The sequence below is a fragment of the Amphiprion ocellaris genome, chromosome 17, assembly GCF_022539595.1.
Source record: "Amphiprion ocellaris isolate individual 3 ecotype Okinawa chromosome 17, ASM2253959v1, whole genome shotgun sequence".
NCBI lineage: Eukaryota > Metazoa > Chordata > Actinopteri > Pomacentridae > Amphiprion > Amphiprion ocellaris.
Window position 1 is genome coordinate 33,819,795 of NC_072782.1, and position 18,775 is coordinate 33,838,569.

General features: G+C 42.3%; 2 protein-coding genes across 3 annotated transcripts; one reads left to right on the forward strand and one right to left on the reverse strand.

Moving 5' to 3' along the window:
* Window positions 1-373: 373 nt before the first annotated feature.
* cdc26 (cell division cycle 26 homolog) lies at window positions 374-2,176 on the reverse strand. The gene is made up of 3 exons (XM_023263851.2): window positions 2,038-2,176; window positions 1,292-1,418; window positions 374-820 (listed from the first exon to the last, which is right to left on the reverse strand). Exons 2-3 carry the CDS (start codon window positions 1,370-1,372, stop codon window positions 611-613), a joined length of 291 nt encoding a protein of 96 aa, XP_023119619.1. The 5' UTR covers window positions 1,373-1,418; window positions 2,038-2,176; the 3' UTR covers window positions 374-610.
* prpf4 (PRP4 pre-mRNA processing factor 4 homolog (yeast)) lies at window positions 2,094-17,983 on the forward strand. Of its 2 annotated transcripts, none has more exons than XM_023263850.3 (15): window positions 2,094-2,220; window positions 3,300-3,497; window positions 3,584-3,770; window positions 4,045-4,132; window positions 4,953-5,032; window positions 6,538-6,631; window positions 8,370-8,464; window positions 8,627-8,685; window positions 8,823-8,946; window positions 9,024-9,113; window positions 9,231-9,353; window positions 15,164-15,271; window positions 17,124-17,242; window positions 17,550-17,656; window positions 17,752-17,983. In XM_023263850.3, exons 2-15 carry the CDS (start codon window positions 3,326-3,328, stop codon window positions 17,836-17,838), a joined length of 1,533 nt encoding a protein of 510 aa, XP_023119618.1. In that variant the 5' UTR covers window positions 2,094-2,220; window positions 3,300-3,325; the 3' UTR covers window positions 17,839-17,983. The 2 variants fall into 2 exon arrangements, with proteins under 2 accessions (XP_023119618.1, XP_023119617.1); XM_023263849.3 differs by having other exon boundaries at window positions 2,166-2,302.
* The last annotated feature ends 792 nt before the right edge of the window (window positions 17,984-18,775 follow it).

Here is an 18,775-nt window from a genome sequence, read left to right on the forward strand (position 1 = left end):
CCCTTCAAGGCCCTGAACGCCACGTTGGGAACCAGAAGCTGTGATGAAAGACAATCAATAATCAATCACGGTATCAGGTTAGACGTAGTTCTGGATCAACTACTGTTGGTACTTCAGATACTAGAATACTGCAATACTTTTACTGCAGGTGCTGTAAAATATGCCATACAGATACTTTAATGCCACGGTACTTTTACTGCCTGTACTGTAATCCTTTAGTACTTTAATACTGTATTACTTCTACTACAGCTACTGCAGTTACCAGCGGTACTATTAAGGGGCTAAGCTCCGCCCACAGTGGGTGTGATTGGTTTAAAGATGTAGTTTTCTTCCTACAGCAGTGAGACCAGGAAATCCACTGAAAAACTACATGTACTGTAATCATATAATACTTTTATTGCAGATACTGTAAAATTACTGTAGCTTTAATGCAAGTACTGTACTACTACAGTACTTTTACTGCAGGTGTTTAAATACTACAGTACTTTTACTGCAGGTGTTTCAGTACTACAGTACTTTTACTGCAGGTCTTTTAGTACTACAGTACTTTTCCAGTATTTTCTGATTGGATTGTTGGAACAAACAAACAAACAAACAGTCTCCATGTTTATTAAAACTGTAAACTTCCAAATAAGGTCGGCAATGCTGCTGGTTTGGGGTGGGGCTTGTAGCCGATTCGCTCGTTGATAAGCTCCGCCCTCGAAGCCGTGGATGATGTGGCCGATGCAGAGGCTCCGCCCCCAATTATGTCAACGCTGATGACAGACGCCCCTTCCACGCCACCTCCTGACTCCGCCTCCTCCCGCTGACGCTTCCTGGCCTGAAGGAAGGAAACTTATCAGCTCATCCATCAGAACGGATTATTGAGGAACTGATTTCAGACTTGAATTGACTCAAGTCAGAACCATCAGCAAAGATCAATTTGTTAGAAAGTCTGTTAGGAAGTCAGGAACACTGAGATATGGTCCGGTTCTCAGAGCAACAGGTGTGCCTTAGGTAGTCTACAGGTAGATTACAGGTAATCTACAGGTGTTCTACAGGTAGACAACAGGTAGTCTAAAGGTAATCTATAGGTGTTCTACAGGTAATCTACAGGTGTTCTACAGGTAGATTAGAGGTAGACAACAGGTGTTCTACAGGTAATCTACAGGTAGATTACAGGTAGTCTAAAGGTAATCTACAGGTAGATTACAGGTGTTCTACAGGTAACAGGCCCAGCTGTGTGTTCTACAAGTGTTCTACAGGTAACAGTTCCAGGTGTGTGCTCTACAGGTGAATCAGCGGTTCCAACCTCCAGCTCCTTCTTGACACTCTCGAACTCTTCGGTGTCGTCGATCTTCAACTCCAGACGAGTTGGTTTCCTCCTAAGCATCCTGGTTCTTCGGTTCTCACCTGCAGACCAGCAGCCCCAATCAAACCTGAAAGCAAACAAACAGTTCCACTTCACATAGGTTGAACAGCACATGTATGTTTAAAGATATGAGGAGAACATGCTTCCTGTGGAGTGTAAATATAAACCGGTGTTAGATAAACTTTATTAATACTCTAAATGTCAAACAGCAGCTGGACACAGAAAAGAAGCAGAAGAACTAGAAAAGGACAAAAAAGCTAAAAAATACGATGTAAGGGTTTCAGAGAGAACGGACGAGGCATGATGAATACAGACACGTATGACCTGATGAATTTACACGTATGAAAGATAAAGTTTCAGAATGTTCCTGAGGGAAACCATTAGTCATTATTCTGTAATATTTAAACAATAAACACCAATAATGGAGCTCAATATGAAGGCTAACAGTACTACAGTACTAAAGTACTACAGTATGAAAGTACTACAGTACTAAAGTAGTACAGTATTAAAGTAATACACTATTAAAGTACTATAATACTAGGGTTAGGGTTAGATGCTAACCTAACGGCTAACAGCAGTCTGATGCTAAGCAAACGGCTAACGGTAAATTCCGTGAGTTTAACCGGAAACAGAGCTTGTTCCTTCCGTCAGGTGTGAGCCGTCAGAGCGCTGACCTGCAGCCTTACCTGTCAGGTGAGTTAACCGCAGGTTCGGGTGTATTTATTAGTTATTTTTTTGGTTAATTCTGTTGTATTTTGGGGGGATTTTCCCTCCACTGCTGCTGGGAACGCCGGAAGTGCACCCTTTGACCCGGAAGCGGAGCAGCTTCTACCTCCGGGTGCAGAGCGTCAACCTCCGGTCGGTTATTGGTGAGTTTGTCCGTTTCTGTGGATTTAAATCGGTCTGGAGCTTCTACGGGGAGCGTTAGTGGCCTGAATCACACCTGCACAGGTGCGTCTGCTCAGGTGTTCCCGTGTGAAGCAGGGTGACGTCACAGCGGGTCTAGATTGAAGCTAGTATGATGCTAATGCTAATGCTAGCTGCGCGTGCTCAGTAGAGTTTTTGCTTTTATTTAATTTAAAAATAGATTTAGAAAAATCAGAGAATGAACCAGAGTTCTGATAGGAAATGATTCCATCTGATCGGTTTATTTATGATTCTTTATTTATTGTTTTCTGACAGAATTCTTCTTATCTAACCCCCTAAACCCTCTAACCCTAACAATAACCCTAACCCCTCAACTTAAACCTACCCTATCTATCCCTCTAACTCCCTAAACCTACCCTACCTAACCGTTTTAACTCCTTCACCCAGGCCCTAAACCCTCTAACAATAACCCAGACCCTAACCTATCTCTATTTTAGACCAACAGGAGCTTCAGTAACCCTCTAAAAGTCTCTGGTTTATTATTCAGAATATCTGTATTATCAGCTGCTGCAGGTTGTTCTGCTGTGAGCTGATCAGTGAGCTAAATCCAGTAAAATCTGTAATATTTCTACAAACATCACAGCTTCAGAACATTAAAAACATGTTAAAAATGAAAATAATTTATATTAAACAAATCAGAGCAGGGAGGGGATATTTAATACATTTCACAGATGGAATAAAACAGCAGAAAAAGACAAAAACATGTAAAAGCTAAAGAATATAATGAAAGCGATGTGATGTGTCAGACTTTATGTAAATCCTCGTTTTATTTATTAATTATTTCATAAATCAAAGCATTTCTGTGTTTGGGTTATTATTATTATTATTATTATTGGTCCTATTATTATTACTGAAAGGAACAGGAAGTAAAATATTAAAGAAAAAGAATCTGAGCAGAAACTTCAGTTCGATTATATCTGAGACGTCTGATGACGGAAGTCTGCTGGGACCAGTGCTCCCAGTCTGAGTCTGTGCTGGGATCAGTGCTCCCAGTTTGACTGTTTCTGCTTCTGTCCAACAGGAGAAGAACCCTAACCCTCAGCTGAAATGTCGGACGAGGAGGACGTGGCTCCGGCCGTGAAGAAGAGTCGTGTTTTCTACGGCAGCCTGGAGGAGAAGGAGCGCGAGCGTCTGAGAGGCGAGGCGGCGAGCAGCACAACGGCGAGCAGCGATGCGGTGAAAGCTGGAATAGAGGCAGGAAACATCAACATCTCATCAGGTAGGTCACATGGTCTCTGATCAGCTGATGGGACTCTGTTTCCCATGATGCTCTGATGGGACTGTGTTTCCCATGATGCCTTGCAGGGGAAACCCTGGAGATGGAGGAGCGGGTCAGTGAGCGGCAGCAGGAAGCGCTCGCTGAGTTTGAGCGGCGGCGGCGAGCGCGGCAGATCACCGTCTCCACCGACGACGCCGAGGTGAAGGCTGGCCTCCGAGCGCTCGGAGAGCCAATCACGCTGTTTGGAGAGGGACCAGCTGACCGCCGGGAGAGGTGGGACAAACTAAGCGCTTTTACTTTGACTTTTAAAGAAACGCTCTGATTAAAACATTTCACGAGCAGAGATCCCATAACCTGAATCTACTTTTATTAAACGTGCTGGGATCTGCAGCAGGGAATCAATCCGTTAGCAATGATGAAGCCTCAATGTCAAGAACCGTAAAGAGAAGTTATCTTCTACTGAATGTGAGGAGTCACTGTAGTTCAGATCAGAATATCTTCCTGTGAGAGAGTTCTAATTGTTAGTTATTGCTGTGTTTGTGTTCAGACTGCGCAGCGTTCTGTCCGTTGTTGGTCCTGATGCTCTGAAGAAGTCCAGGAAGGACGAAGAGAGAGCCAAGAGATCCCATGATGAGGTCAGCATGTCCAGAAACACCCAGAAACATCTAGAGACCATTAGAAATATCTAGAGACAATTAGAAACATCTAGAGACAATTAGAAACATCTAGAGGCATCTAGAAACATCTAGAGACAATTAGAAACATCTAGAGCCATCTAGAAACATCTAGAGACAATTAGAAACATCTAGAGCCATCTAGAAACATCTAGAGACAATTAGAAACATCTAGAGCCATCTAGAAACATCTAGAGACAATTAGAAACATCTAGAGCCATCTAGAAACATCCAGAGACAATTAGAAATATCTAGAGACATCTAGACACTCGATCTGTTCAAACATGATGCTCCACTTTTAGGTCCTACAGCAGCCCATAATAAAGGAAACTTTAGTTTTTGGACAAATTAAAGTGAACTTAGTGTTCTTGGTGGAATGTTCTCTGTATTATATACCAATAGATGATCAGTGATCTATCAACTGCAGAGTAAACAGACCAAACAGGAAAACAGATTTAATATTTAAACATATTTATTTCTACATCACCAGCTGAATACATGCAAGTTTCCATGGTAACGTCCAATTGTCCTGCTGGAGCTTCATTCAGTGGATTTAACAGGTTCACAGATAAAATCTGAGAATCTGAATGATCAGGAGAAGACCTGGATATACTCAGGTAGAAAGATGAACCATTGGTTACCATGGTGACGGATGGAGTGTGTCACATTAAAAACCAACACACCTGCTCATACCTTAGTCTGACTTCGTACTAAACCCTTGTCTTTCTGCTGTCAGTCCTCTCCAACCACAGATTAACATTTCCTCTCTGACCAATCACAGTGCCAGCAGACGTGGTACCACGAAGGCTCCGCCTCCCTGAAGGATGCTCGGCTCTGGTTGGCCAAATACTCTCTTCCACGGCAAGTCATCGACAGACTGACCAGTCAGAGAGCTTTTTCCTTCCAGAGGATTTTTATTAGCCAATCAGGACGCCCTCATTCTGCAGAGCCAATCAGTTGGTTTGATTTTCCAGCACTGATTGATTTTAGATTCTATTAAAACATCTGCTACCTTGGAGCTGCTGCAGTCTGATGATGCTCTTCTCTGTTCCTGTCTGTAAACAGTGACCTCCAATACCTGGCCGTTCCTTCTGACCAATCAGATAGAGCTGTGGGCAGGACTTTGCTGACCACAGAGTGATGCAGAGAGGAGGCCGATATTCAGTAATTGTCACCAAAAACGATACCGATAAACAGGAAATGGGGAATATTGGCCTCAATAATCAGCCTGTCCCATTGATCCCTGCCATCCCATAATAAGCTGCACCATAGGAGTACAGATCAGCATGTTTCTTTATCATGTTTAGTTTTCTAAAGGCTGCTGGGGGTAAAATGGATGCCGTCAGAGTCAAATCCGGTTAATTAAATGTATTGTACTAAAGTGAAATGAGCTGTCAGCTGATTGGCTGTCAGCTGGTGCTTCTGGAAAGATCTAAAAAATAACTCCAAAGTTCCTGACAGTAGAACTGAGGCTGAGGTAATGCCATCCAGAGGAACTATCTGGTTCCACAGTGTGTTTCTGAGGGGTCTGTGGACAAATACTGTCATTTTAGTTTGTCTCAATGAGAAAGAAGAAAGTTACAGCTCGTCCAGGACTTTATGTCTCTAAGAGTTGCTTCAAGTTTGAGTAACTCAGTATAACTGGGGGTCATCTGCTCAGCAGTCAGAGATTGTACTCGGTGTGTCATTGAAACAGTCAAAGAATTGTGGTAAATCATTTAACCGATTAAAATGTATTAGTGTTAACAATCAGCTGTAGTTCCTGGTTGTTCCAGCAGGGGGAGTCTCTTCCTGTTTATTACTGTAGAGACCAGAGGAGGCGTCACTCAGACTACAGTTAAAGCAGAGACCATTGTGGGAGTTTAGCAGCAACAGGTACCATGACAACAAGTAACACAACCTGACAGACAGACAGACAGACAGACAGACAGACAGACAGACAGACAGACAGACAGACAGACAGACAGATAGACAGATAGATAGATAGAAGACAGAGGGAAGTGATTCATCCAGGACCAACATCAGGTTGTCTTCTGACAGTTTGTAATAATGACAGAGCTGGTTCTAATCTAAATACTGTCAGAAATCTAAATTTCTTTGCAAACTAACACATAAAGATCCTGTGATAATGAAATCAGCTTCTACTTTACTTTGGGTCATGTCCTCATGAAGCCATGATTTGATTAGTGAAGAATGATTTTTAAAAAGGCGTTCTGATGTGTGACTCCACCCACAGCTGGGCGAAAATTTAGCTTCATGAAGCAGCATGGAAAATGAATTTGAATGAAAAGTGCTTATGGACTGACTCACACAGGGGAATCTCTTTGGTTATTACTCACAAGCTCTTGCTGTGATTGGTCCACCAGGGCGATGAGGCGTCTGGAGGCTGCACGTGCTCAGAAGGATGTTACTGAGGGAACCAGGACGATTCGGCAGCAAGAGTTGCACAAGAGCCTGAGGGTGAGGTTTTAATTTGGTCTTCCTAGGTAGAAACATGAAGTAGTCAATACAGCATCACAACAGACAACCTGACCAGAAACAGAATACGACTGGCACCACGACACAACCGACAACAAGACCAGCACCACAACAGATAACCCAACGTACAGCACAACCAGCAACACAACCGGCAAAATAACCATCAATCCATTAGACAGCGCAGCTGACATCAGGGCTGATGTTGGTGCAGCTGGTCTGATGGTCTGATCCATGATGGTATGATCCATGTCGGGTTGCACTGTCAGTCATGTTGTGTTTTTGTTCACATCAGGTCACAAAACTGATCACTTGATGATATAAGATAAGATAACCCTTTGTTCATCCCACAGTTGAGAAATTTCTACACTAACAGTCTAGTTTTTTTACACACCTTCTCATTCTTCTCATTTCATGGTTATTCTTTATCTTCATGACTATTTCCATTGTAGATTCTCACTGAAGGCATCAAACTATGAATGAACATCTGGAATTATGGAGGAAACAAAGCGTGAAATAAGTCAGAACATGTTTAATATTTTGGATTCTCTGATTCCTGCTTTGAACTCTCTTGTTATTCTCTGGATGAGCTTCATGAGGTAGAACCTGAAATGGTTCTCCAACAGTCTTGAAGGAGTTCCAGAGATGCTGAGCTCTTGTTGGTCCTTTTCCTTCCCTCTGAGGTCCATCTCATCCCAAACATCTGGATTGGGTTCAAGTCAGGTGACTGTGGAGGCCAGATCATGTCCATCATCTCCTTCTTGGTCAGATAGTCCTTCCACAGCCCTGAGGTGTGTTTGGGGTCATTGTCCTGCTGGAAAATAAATGATGGTCCAACTAAACCAAACCAGATGGGATGTCATGTCGCTGCACGATGCTGTGGTAGCCATGCTGGTTCAGGGTTCCTTCAGTTTGGAATAAATCCCCAACAATGACCATCACACCTCCTCCTCCATGCTTCATGGTGGGAACCATGCATGTAGAGACCATCCCTTCACCTTCTCTGGTCTCACAAAGACACGGCGGGTGGAACCAAAGATCTCAGATTTTTGAGGACAAGCAGATACCTGTCATGCTGATGGATTGAGGACCTTCTATGGTCCTGTCCAGCTCTCCTAGAGTAACTGCCTGTCTCTTGGAATCTCCTCCATGAGACTGTGCTGGGAGACACAGCAATCCTTCTGACAATGGCAGGTATTGATGTGCCATCCTGGAGGATTTGGACTTCCTGTGCAACCTCTGTAGGGTCCAGGAATGGCCTCATGCTGCCAGTAGTGACACTGACCCTAGCCAAATCAAAACTAGTGAAAAAACCGTCAGAAAACATAAGAAGGAGGTGCCCAGATAGAACCTCCATGAACAGGGTCCTGGTCTCCGATGCAGGGTTGGATTCCAGCTCACGGCCTTTTGCTGCAGGTCTTTCCCGCCGTTCTTCTTCCTGCTTTCCTGTCTGCCTCTTCACTAACCTGTCAAATAAAGCCAAAAAATAACTTGGAAAAAAAACGTCAGAAACATGAGGAGGGACACAATGTCAGTGGCCTTCACCTTTTATCCCCTTCCTGTCTGGGGTTATCTCATTGTTACCCCTCTAGTGCACCTGTGGTTAATTTCTTGAACACCAAAGCAGCAGAAACTGGTTAAAGACCAGGTAAGCGTCCCAGACATCTAACTGACTGATGTAATACTGAGATTAAAAAGTTTTTTTTTTCTTCTTCTTCTTCAGAATCTGAACAATTTCTGCAGTCAGATTGGTGACGATCGACCAATCAGCTTCTGCCACTTCAGCCCGAACTCCAAAATGCTGGCCACCGCCTCCTGGTACAAGCCCCACCCACTGCTAGCATTAGCACACGCTAGTTACACTTAGCATGAGAGCAGCTTGCAGGAAGAGATAAGATAGCAATAGCATTAGCATGAATGACTGCAGCACAGGTCTGTACTGTGTTTTAGCTCACTGCTAACATGCTAACTGCCCTCCAGGAGTGGTCTGTGTAAGCTGTGGTCCATCCCAGACTGCAGCCTGATCCGCACACTCAGAGGTGGGCGGAGCTTCACATTTTATTGACATGTTTTCATCAGTTATTCACGTAATTATTACATACAGTTATTAGATTTAATAACCAATTGTCCCTTATGACTGAGACTCTGTCCGTCCCTGCTCTCTGATTGGCTGAAGGACACAACACCAACGTGGGCGCCGTCGTCTTCCGTCCGCAGGCCGGGGTCTCTCTCGACCAATCAGACGTCAGCTTGGCCTCCTGTGCTGCTGATGGGTCGGTGAAACTGTGGAACCTCGAGAGGTAAAAAGGAGGAAAGGAAAGAACAAAGTAGAGTAGAGAAGACCTGAATAATAATCACGTCTGTCTGGTTACCGTAGCGATGAGCCGGTGGCCGACATCGAGGGTCACAGTGAGCGAGTGTCTCGAGTGTCATGGCATCCTTCTGGGAGATTCCTGGGAACAACCTGGTAATCCACAGCAAGTACCCGGAGTAATCAGAGTACTGATACAGTAATCAGAGCAGTGACACCAAGTCTGTGTGTTTTAATACTGTGTGTACTGATTCGCAGTACTTGTGTGTACAGCTATGACAACTCTTGGCGTCTGTGGGACCTCGAGGTTCAGGAAGAGATCCTCCATCAGGAAGGTCACAGCAAAGGAGTCCACGACCTGACGTTCCACCAGGACGGTTCCCTGGTGGCTACTGGGTACGTATTGTCTGTAGTACTCGTACTGCTACTGGGTACGTACTGTCTGTAGTACTAGTACTACTGGGTACGTATTGTCTGTTGTACTAGTACTACTGGGTACGTATTGTCTGTAGTACTAGTACTGGGTATGTACTGTCTGTAGTACTAGTACTACTGGGTACGTACTGTCTGTAATACTAATACTGGGTACGTACTGTCTGTAGTAATAGTACTGGGTACGTACTGTCTGTAGTACTAGTACTACTGGGTACGTACTGTCTGTAGTACTAGTACTACTGGGTACGTACTGTCTGTAGTACTAGTACTACTGGGTACATACTGTCTGTAATACTAGTACTGGGGACGTACTGTCTGTAGTAATAGTACTGGGTACGTACTGTCTGTAGTACTAGTACTACTTGGTACGTACTGTCTGTAGTACTAGTACTACTGGGTACGTACTGTCTGTAGTAATAGTACTGGGTACGTACTGTCTGTAGTACTAGTACTACTGGGTACGTATTGTCTGTAGTACTAGTACTGGGTATGTACTGTCTGTAGTACTAGTACTACTGGGTATGTACTGTCTGTAGTACTAGTACTACTGGGTACGTACTGTCTGTAGTAATAGTACTGGGTACGTACTGTCTGTAGTACTAGTACTACTGGGTACGTACTGTCTGTAGTAATAGTACTGGGTACGTACTGTCTGTAATACTAGTACTGGGTACGTACTGTCTGTAGTAATAGTACTGGGTACGTACTGTCTGTAGTACTAGTACTATTGGGTAAGTACTGTTAGTAGTACTAGTACTACTGGGTACGTACTGTCTGTAGTAATAGTACTGGGTACGTACTGTCTGTAGTACTAGTACTACTGGGTACGTACTGTTAGTAGTACTAGTACTACTGGGTAGGTACTGTCTGTAGTAATAGTACTGGGTATGTACTGTCTGTAGTACTAGTACTACTGGGTACGTACTGTCTGTAGTACTAGTACTACTGGGTACGTACTGTCTGTAATACTAGTACTGGGTACGTACTGTCTGTAGTAATAGTACTGGGTACGTACTGTCTGTAGTACTAGTGCTACTGGGTACGTACTGTCTGTAGTACTAGTACTGGGTACGTACTGTTAGTAGTACTAGTACTACTGGGTACGTACTGTCTGTAGTAATAGTACTGGGTACGTACTGTCTGTAGTACTAGTACTACTGGGTACGTATTGTCTGTAGTACTAGTACTGGGTATGTACTGTTTGTAGTACTAGTACTACTGGGTACGTACTATCTGTAATACTAGTACTGGGTACGTACTGTCTGTAGTACTAGTACTACTGGGTACGTACTGTCTGTAGTACTAGTACTACTGGGTACGTACTGTCTGTAGTACTAGTACTACTGGGTACGTACTGTCTGTAATACTAGTACTGGGTACGTACTGTCTGTAGTAATAGTACTACTGGGTACGTACTGTCTGTAGTAATAGTACTACTGGGTACGTACTGTCTGTAGTACTAGTACTACTGGGTACGTACTGTCTGTAGTAATAGTACTGGGTACGTACTGTCTGTAGTAATAGTACTGGGTACGTACTGTCTGTAGTACTAGTACTACTGGGTACGTATTGTCTGTAGTACTAGTACTGGGTATGTACTGTCTGTAGTACTAGTACTACTGGGTATGTACTGTCTGTAATACTAGTACTGGGTACGTACTGTCTGTAATACTAGTACTGGGTACGTACTGTCTGTAGTAATAGTACTACTGGGTACGTACTGTCTGTAGTAATAGTACTACTGGGTACGTACTGTCTGTAGTACTAGTACTACTGGGTACGTACTGTCTGTAGTACTAGTACTACTGGGTATGTACTGTCTGTAATACTAGTACTGGGTACGTACTGTCTGTAGTAATAGTACTGGGTACGTACTGTCTGTAGTAATAGTACTGGGTACGTACTGTCTGTAGTACTAGTACTACTGGGTACGTACTGTCTGTAGTACTAGTACTACTGGGTACGTACTGTCTGTAGTACTAGTACTACTGGGTACGTACTGTCTGTAGTAATAGTACTGGGTACGTACTGTCTGTAATACTAGTACTGGGTACGTACTGTCTGTAGTAATAGTACTGGGTACGTACTGTCTGTAGTACTAGTACTATTGGGTATGTACTGTTAGTAGTACTAGTACTACTGGGTACGTACTGTCTGTAGTAATAGTACTGGGTACGTACTGTCTGTAGTACTAGTACTACTGGGTACGTACTGTTAGTAGTACTAGTACTACTGGGTAGGTACTGTCTGTAGTAATAGTACTGGGTATGTACTGTCTGTAGTACTAGTACTACTGGGTACGTACTGTCTGTAGTACTAGTACTACTGGGTACGTACTGTCTGTAATACTAGTACTGGGTACGTACTGTCTGTAGTAATAGTACTGGGTACGTACTGTCTGTAGTACTAGTGCTACTGGGTACGTACTGTCTGTAGTACTAGTACTGGGTACGTACTGTTAGTAGTACTAGTACTACTGGGTACGTACTGTCTGTAGTAATAGTACTGGGTACGTACTGTCTGTAGTACTAGTACTACTGGGTACGTATTGTCTGTAGTACTAGTACTGGGTATGTACTGTTTGTAGTACTAGTACTACTGGGTACGTACTGTCTGTAATACTAGTACTGGGTACGTACTGTCTGTAGTAATAGTACTGGGTACGTACTGTCTGTAGTACTAGTACTACTGGGTACGTACTGTCTGTAGTACTAGTACTACTGGGTACGTACTGTCTGTAATACTAGTACTGGGTACGTACTGTCTGTAGTAATAGTACTACTGGGTACGTACTGTCTGTAGTACTAGTACTACTGGGTACGTACTGTCTGTAGTAATAGTACTGGGTACGTACTGTCTGTAGTACTAGTACTACTGGGTACGTATTGTCTGTAGTACTAGTACTGGGTATGTACTGTCTGTAGTACTAGTACTACTGGGTATGTACTGTCTGTAATACTAGTACTGGGTACGTACTGTCTGTAATACTAGTACTGGGTACGTACTGTCTGTAGTAATAGTACTACTGGGTACGTACTGTCTGTAGTACTAGTACTACTGGGTACGTACTGTCTGTAGTACTAGTACTACTGGGTACGTACTGTCTGTAATACTAGTACTGGGTACGTACTGTCTGTAGTAATAGTACTGGGTACGTACTGTCTGTAGTAATAGTACTGGGTACGTACTGTCTGTAGTAATAGTACTGGGTACGTACTGTCTGTAGTACTAGTACTACTGGGTACGTACTGTTAGTAGTACTAGTACTACTGGGTACATACTGTCTGTAGTACTAGTACTACTGGGTACGTACTGTCTGTAGTAATAGTACTGGGTACGTACTGTCTGTAGTACTAGTACTACTGGGTACGTACTGTTAGTAGGACTAGTACTACTGGGTACGTACTGTCTGTAGTAATAGTACTGGGTACGTACTGTCTGTAGTACTAGTACTACTGGGTACGTACTGTTAGTAGTACTAGTACTACTAGGTACGTACTGTCTGTAGTAATAGTACTGGGTATGTACTGTCTGTAGTACTAGTACTACTGGGTACGTACTGTCTGTAGTACTAGTACTACTGGGTACGTACTGTCTGTAATACTAGTACTGGGTACGTACTGTCTGTAGTAATAGTACTGGGTACGTACTGTCTGTAGTACTAGTACTACTGGGTACGTACTGTTAGTAGTACTAGTACTACTGGGTACATACTGTCTGTAGTAATAGTACTGGGTACGTACTGTCTGTAGTACTAGTACTACTGGGTACGTACTGTTAGTAGGACTAGTACTACTGGGTACGTACTGTCTGTAGTAATAGTACTGGGTACGTACTGTCTGTAGTACTAGTACTACTGGGTACGTACTGTTAGTAGTACTAGTACTACTAGGTACGTACTGTCTGTAGTAATAGTACTGGGTATGTACTGTCTGTAGTACTAGTACTACTGGGTACGTACTGTCTGTAGTACTAGTACTACTGGGTACGTACTGTCTGTAATACTAGTACTGGGTACGTACTGTCTGTAGTACTAGTACTGGGTACGTACTGTCTGTAGTACTAGTACTACTGGGTACGTACTGTTAGTAGTACTAGTACTACTGGGTAGGTACTGTCTGTAGTAATAGTACTGGGTATGTACTGTCTGTAGTACTAGTACTACTGGGTACGTACTGTCTGTAGTACTAGTACTACTGGGTACGTACTGTCTGTAATACTAGTACTGGGTACGTACTGTCTGTAGTAATAGTACTGGGTACGTACTGTCTGTAGTACTAGTGCTACTGGGTACGTACTGTCTGTAGTACTAGTACTGGGTACGTACTGTTAGTAGTACTAGTACTACTGGGTACGTACTGTCTGTAGTAATAGTACTGGGTACGTACTGTCTGTAGTACTAGTACTACTGGGTACGTATTGTCTGTAGTACTAGTACTGGGTATGTACTGTTTGTAGTACTAGTACTACTGGGTACGTACTGTCTGTAATACTAGTACTGGGTACGTACTGTCTGTAGTAATAGTACTGGGTACGTACTGTCTGTAGTACTAGTACTACTGGGTACGTACTGTCTGTAGTACTAGTACTACTGGGTACGTACTGTCTGTAATACTAGTACTGGGTACGTACTGTCTGTAGTAATAGTACTACTGGGTACGTACTGTCTGTAGTACTAGTACTACTGGGTACGTACTGTCTGTAGTAATAGTACTGGGTACGTACTGTCTGTAGTACTAGTACTACTGGGTACGTATTGTCTGTAGTACTAGTACTGGGTATGTACTGTCTGTAGTACTAGTACTACTGGGTATGTACTGTCTGTAATACTAGTACTGGGTACGTACTGTCTGTAATACTAGTACTGGGTACGTACTGTCTGTAGTAATAGTACTACTGGGTACGTACTGTCTGTAGTACTAGTACTACTGGGTACGTACTGTCTGTAGTACTAGTACTACTGGGTACGTACTGTCTGTAATACTAGTACTGGGTACGTACTGTCTGTAGTAATAGTACTGGGTACGTACTGTCTGTAGTAATAGTACTGGGTACGTACTGTCTGTAGTAATAGTACTGGGTACGTACTGTCTGTAGTACTAGTACTACTGGGTACGTACTGTTAGTAGTACTAGTACTACTGGGTACATACTGTCTGTAGTAATAGTACTGGGTACGTACTGTCTGTAGTACTAGTACTACTGGGTACGTACTGTTAGTAGGACTAGTACTACTGGGTACGTACTGTCTGTAGTAATAGTACTGGGTACGTACTGTCTGTAGTACTAGTACTACTTGGTACGTACTGTTAGTAGTACTAGTACTACTAGGTACGTACTGTCTGTAGTAATAGTACTGGGTATGTACTGTCTGTAGTACTAGTACTACTGGGTACGTACTGTCTGTAGTACTAGTACTACTGGGTACGTACTGTCTGTAATACTAGTACTGGGTACGTACTGTCTGTAGTAATAGTACTGGGTACGTACTGTCTGTAGTACTAGTACTACTGGGTACGTACTGTCTGTAGTACTAGTACTGGGTACGTACTGTCTGTAGTACTATTACTGCTAGTGGATACTGGTACTGCAGTAACCTGTCTGAATGTAGTACCTGGCAGTAGAGCTAGTACTATACTATAAAGCCGGTGTCTCTGTAATCCCACCCTGTGCCTCTGAACCACACCTCTCTCTCTCTCTCTCTCTCTCTCTCTCTCTCTCTCTCTCTCTCTCTGTGTGTGTGCCCGCCCACCTCGGCTGTCGTCCAATCAGAGGCCTGGATGCATTTGGCAGAGTGTGGGATCTGCGAACCGGACGCTGCGTCGTTTTCCTGGAAGGACATTTAAAGGAGATCTACACTCTGCACTTCTCCCCTAATGGGTCAGTCAGTCACAGCCAATCAGAGGACAGCACTGGAAACACTCAGCCAGTTTGTTGACATGCGTCTGTTGGTGTCCATGACAGCGGGTTCAGTTTGAAGTAAACTTTATCAGACTGCAGACTTTAACAGCGTCAACCTTTATGGACACAAATCTGGGGTTAGAGAAGACATCATTTATCAGGTTTAGGGTTAGAGAAGACATTTATCAGGTTTAAGGTTAGAGAAGACATCATTTATCAGGTTTAGGGTTAGAGAAGACATTTATCAGGTTTAGGGTTATAGAAGACATCATTTATCAGGTTTAAGGTTAGAGAAGACATCATTTATCAGGTTTACGGTTAGAGAAGACATCATTTATCAGGTTTACGGTCATAGAAGACATCATTTATCAGGTTTAAGGTTAGAGAAGACATCACATCATTTATCAGGTTTACGGTCATAGAAGACATTTATCAGGTTTAGGGTTAGAGAAGACATCATTTATCAGGTTTAAGGTTAGAGAAGACATCACATCATTTATCAGGTTTAGGGTTAGAGAAGACATTTATCAGGTTTAAGGTTAGAGAAGACATCATTTATCAGGTTTACGGTTAGAGAAGACATCATTTATCAGGTTTAAGGTTAGAGAAGACATCACATCATTTATCAGGTTTAGGGTTAGAGAAGACATTTATCAGGTTTAAGGTTAGAGAAGACATCATTTATCAGGTTTACGGTTAGAGAAGACATCATTTATCAGGTTTACGGTCATAGAAGACATCATTTATCAGGTTTAAGGTTAGAGAAGACATCACATCATTTATCAGGTTTACGGTCATAGAAGACATTTATCAGGTTTAGGGTTAGAGAAGACATCATTTATCAGGTTTAAGGTTAGAGAAGACATCACATCATTTATCAGGTTTAGGGTTAGAGAAGACATTTATCAGGTTTAAGGTTAGAGAAGACATCATTTATCAGGTTTACGGTTAGAGAAGACATCATTTATCAGGTTTACGGTCATAGAAGACATCATTTATCAGGTTTAAGGTTAGAGAAGACATCACATCATTTATCAGGTTTAGGGTTAGAGAAGACATCATTTATCAGGTTTAAGGTTAGAGAAGACATCATTTATCAGGTTTAGGGTTAGAGAAGACATTATTTATCAGGTTTACGGTCATAGAAGACATCATTTATCAGGTTTAAGGTTAGAGAAGACATCATTTATCAGGGTTAGGGTTATAGAAGACATTTATCAGGTTTAGGGTTAGAGAAGACATCATTTATCAGGTTTAAGGTTAGAGAAGACATCATTTATCAGGTTTAGGGTTATAGAAGACATTTATCAGGTTTAGGGTTAGAGAAGACATCATTTATCAGGTTTAAGGTTAGAGAAGACATTTATCAGGTGTAAGGTTAGAGAAGACATCATTTATCAGGTTTAGGGTTAGAGAAGACATTTATCAGGTTTAAGGTTAGAGAAGACATCATTTATCAGGTTTAAGGTTAGAGAAGACATCATTTATCAGGTTTAGGGTTAGAGAAGGCATTTATCAGGTTTAGGGTTAGAGAAGACATCTTTTATCAGGTTTAAGGTTAGAGAAGACATCATTTATCAGGTTTAGGGTTAGAGAAGACATCATTTATCAGGTTTAAGGTTAGAGAAGACATCATTTATCAGGTTTAAGGTTAGAGAAGACATTTATCAAGTTTAGGGTTAGACGAGGCTTCAACGTCTACATCTACATAAAACTTTTTTTATAACTCCAACCTTTGACACTGGATTGACACCAAGGTGCATCACAAATGTTTAAATGGTAAAACTTTGTTAAAATATTGTTGTTTTGTTTTTTAATGTTTCTGTGTTAGGTATCACCTGGCAACAGGAAGTGGTGACAACACCTGTAAGGTGTGGGAGCTGAGAAACAGGAAGTGCCTCTACACAGTCCCTGCCCACCAAAATCTGCTGTCAGCTGTTCGTTTCCAACGTAAGAAACTTAAACACATAAAAATGTATCAACAGAACAAACTTTACTAACAGCGTGAGAAATTTTAACGTAAGAAACTTTGCCTTAAACTTTTGTTAGCGTAAAAATTCCTTAACGGATTTTCAATGAGAAAATCTTTGACATGAAAAACTGTTTCAACATAAAAATATTTATTCAGTGACATTAAAAAGCACAACTGTTTTTCTTTAAACTTCTTTTAGTTTTCAGTTTTCTCTTTGTTTTACCTTCACTGCCTCCTCTGACCTCATTTCCTGTCTATATCTGTGACCTCACTTCCTGTGTGTAGCCACAGATGGTCACTTCCTGTTGACTGGAGCCTATGACAGCACAGCAAAGGTTTGGAGTCACCCAGGCTGGACGCCGCTGAAGACGCTGGCCGGACACGAGGGGAAGGTATGGACACTGTGCTCTGATTGGTCAGCTGGAGCACTGCATTGGTCTGTTGGACACCATCTCTCAGATTGGCTCATACTTGCCATTGTTTCCAGGTAATGGGTGTTGACGTGTCCCCTGACGGAAAGCTGATTGCCACAAGCTCCTACGACCGAACCTTTAAACTCTGGCTGTCCGAGTGACATCACCAGTGACATCACCAGTGATGTCACAAGTAACATAATCCAAGTAAAACCTTAACTTTTTTCAGTGCAAGAATTTTTTTTTTAAAATAAACATTTAAGGGTTGAATTTTGTCTGTTTTTGAATAAAGTTCAGATTTCAGTATTTTTCTGTCTGTTGTAGTTTTTCATTTTTTACAGAAAGTTAAAAATTACCAGTTTAGCAACAAACAGTTTCACCTCTACTAATATTTGTTAGTTACAAAAAATCTAACTAATAAAGTTTTTTTTTTTTTTAAATGTCACGGTTTTGTGAAGGATGGATTCACTAATGTCACATTCAGGCTGATTCTTAAGTTTTATTCTTCTGATGCTGTTTTGGAAATAAAGAACAAATATGAAAACACCAAAAAAATTCAAGATCAACAAGAATGCTTTAAAGCCGCACACACACAGGATGCTCACTTCATCAGTCATCTTGCAAAAATACACCGTACATAAATGAATCCCGCTGCAGAACCTCCTCTCCATCAGGACCATCAGTTGTTGATGTCCTCCCTCGGGTCTCCGGTTTCTAGACTAGCGGCGCTAGCGCAGAGCTACAGGGAACATCTGGACCCCTCAGAGCAGTGGGGGACGTCTACGTAGATCACGTGACCGACCGATGGTAGATCTGAATTATTTTTAGTTTTGTTTTATTTATTATTTTGGTCCTCAGAGACTTTTACACACACACACACACACACACATATAAAAACTAAATTAAATAGAATTAAAAAAAAAACCAACTTTGACAACAGGGCACTTTGGGCATCAAGGAGCAAAGGGGCAGGTGCTTCGGCCCCCTCCACCCCCCCTTTGCACGTGTCTGGAGTCGGATAAACACAGCAGCTCGGTTGCAAACTTTCTCTTTTATTTTGAAAACACTTCAGCGAAAAATATTTCTGGAAGCGTTTGA

Coding starts and splice junctions, on each gene's coding strand:
- cdc26 (XM_023263851.2), bottom strand. CDS start 1,372: ATGCTTAGGAGGAAACCAACTCGTCTGGAGTTGAAGATCGACGACACC. Junction 821..1,291: donor GTGTCAAGAAGGAGCTGGAG/GTTGGAACCGCT, acceptor TCCTTCCTTCAG/GCCAGGAAGCGTCAGCGGGA.
- prpf4 (XM_023263850.3), top strand. CDS start 3,326: ATGTCGGACGAGGAGGACGTGGCTCCGGCCGTGAAGAAGAGTCGTGTT. Junction 3,498..3,583: donor AAACATCAACATCTCATCAG/GTAGGTCACATG, acceptor GATGCCTTGCAG/GGGAAACCCTGGAGATGGAG. Junction 6,632..8,369: donor AGTTGCACAAGAGCCTGAGG/GTGAGGTTTTAA, acceptor CTTCTTCTTCAG/AATCTGAACAATTTCTGCAG.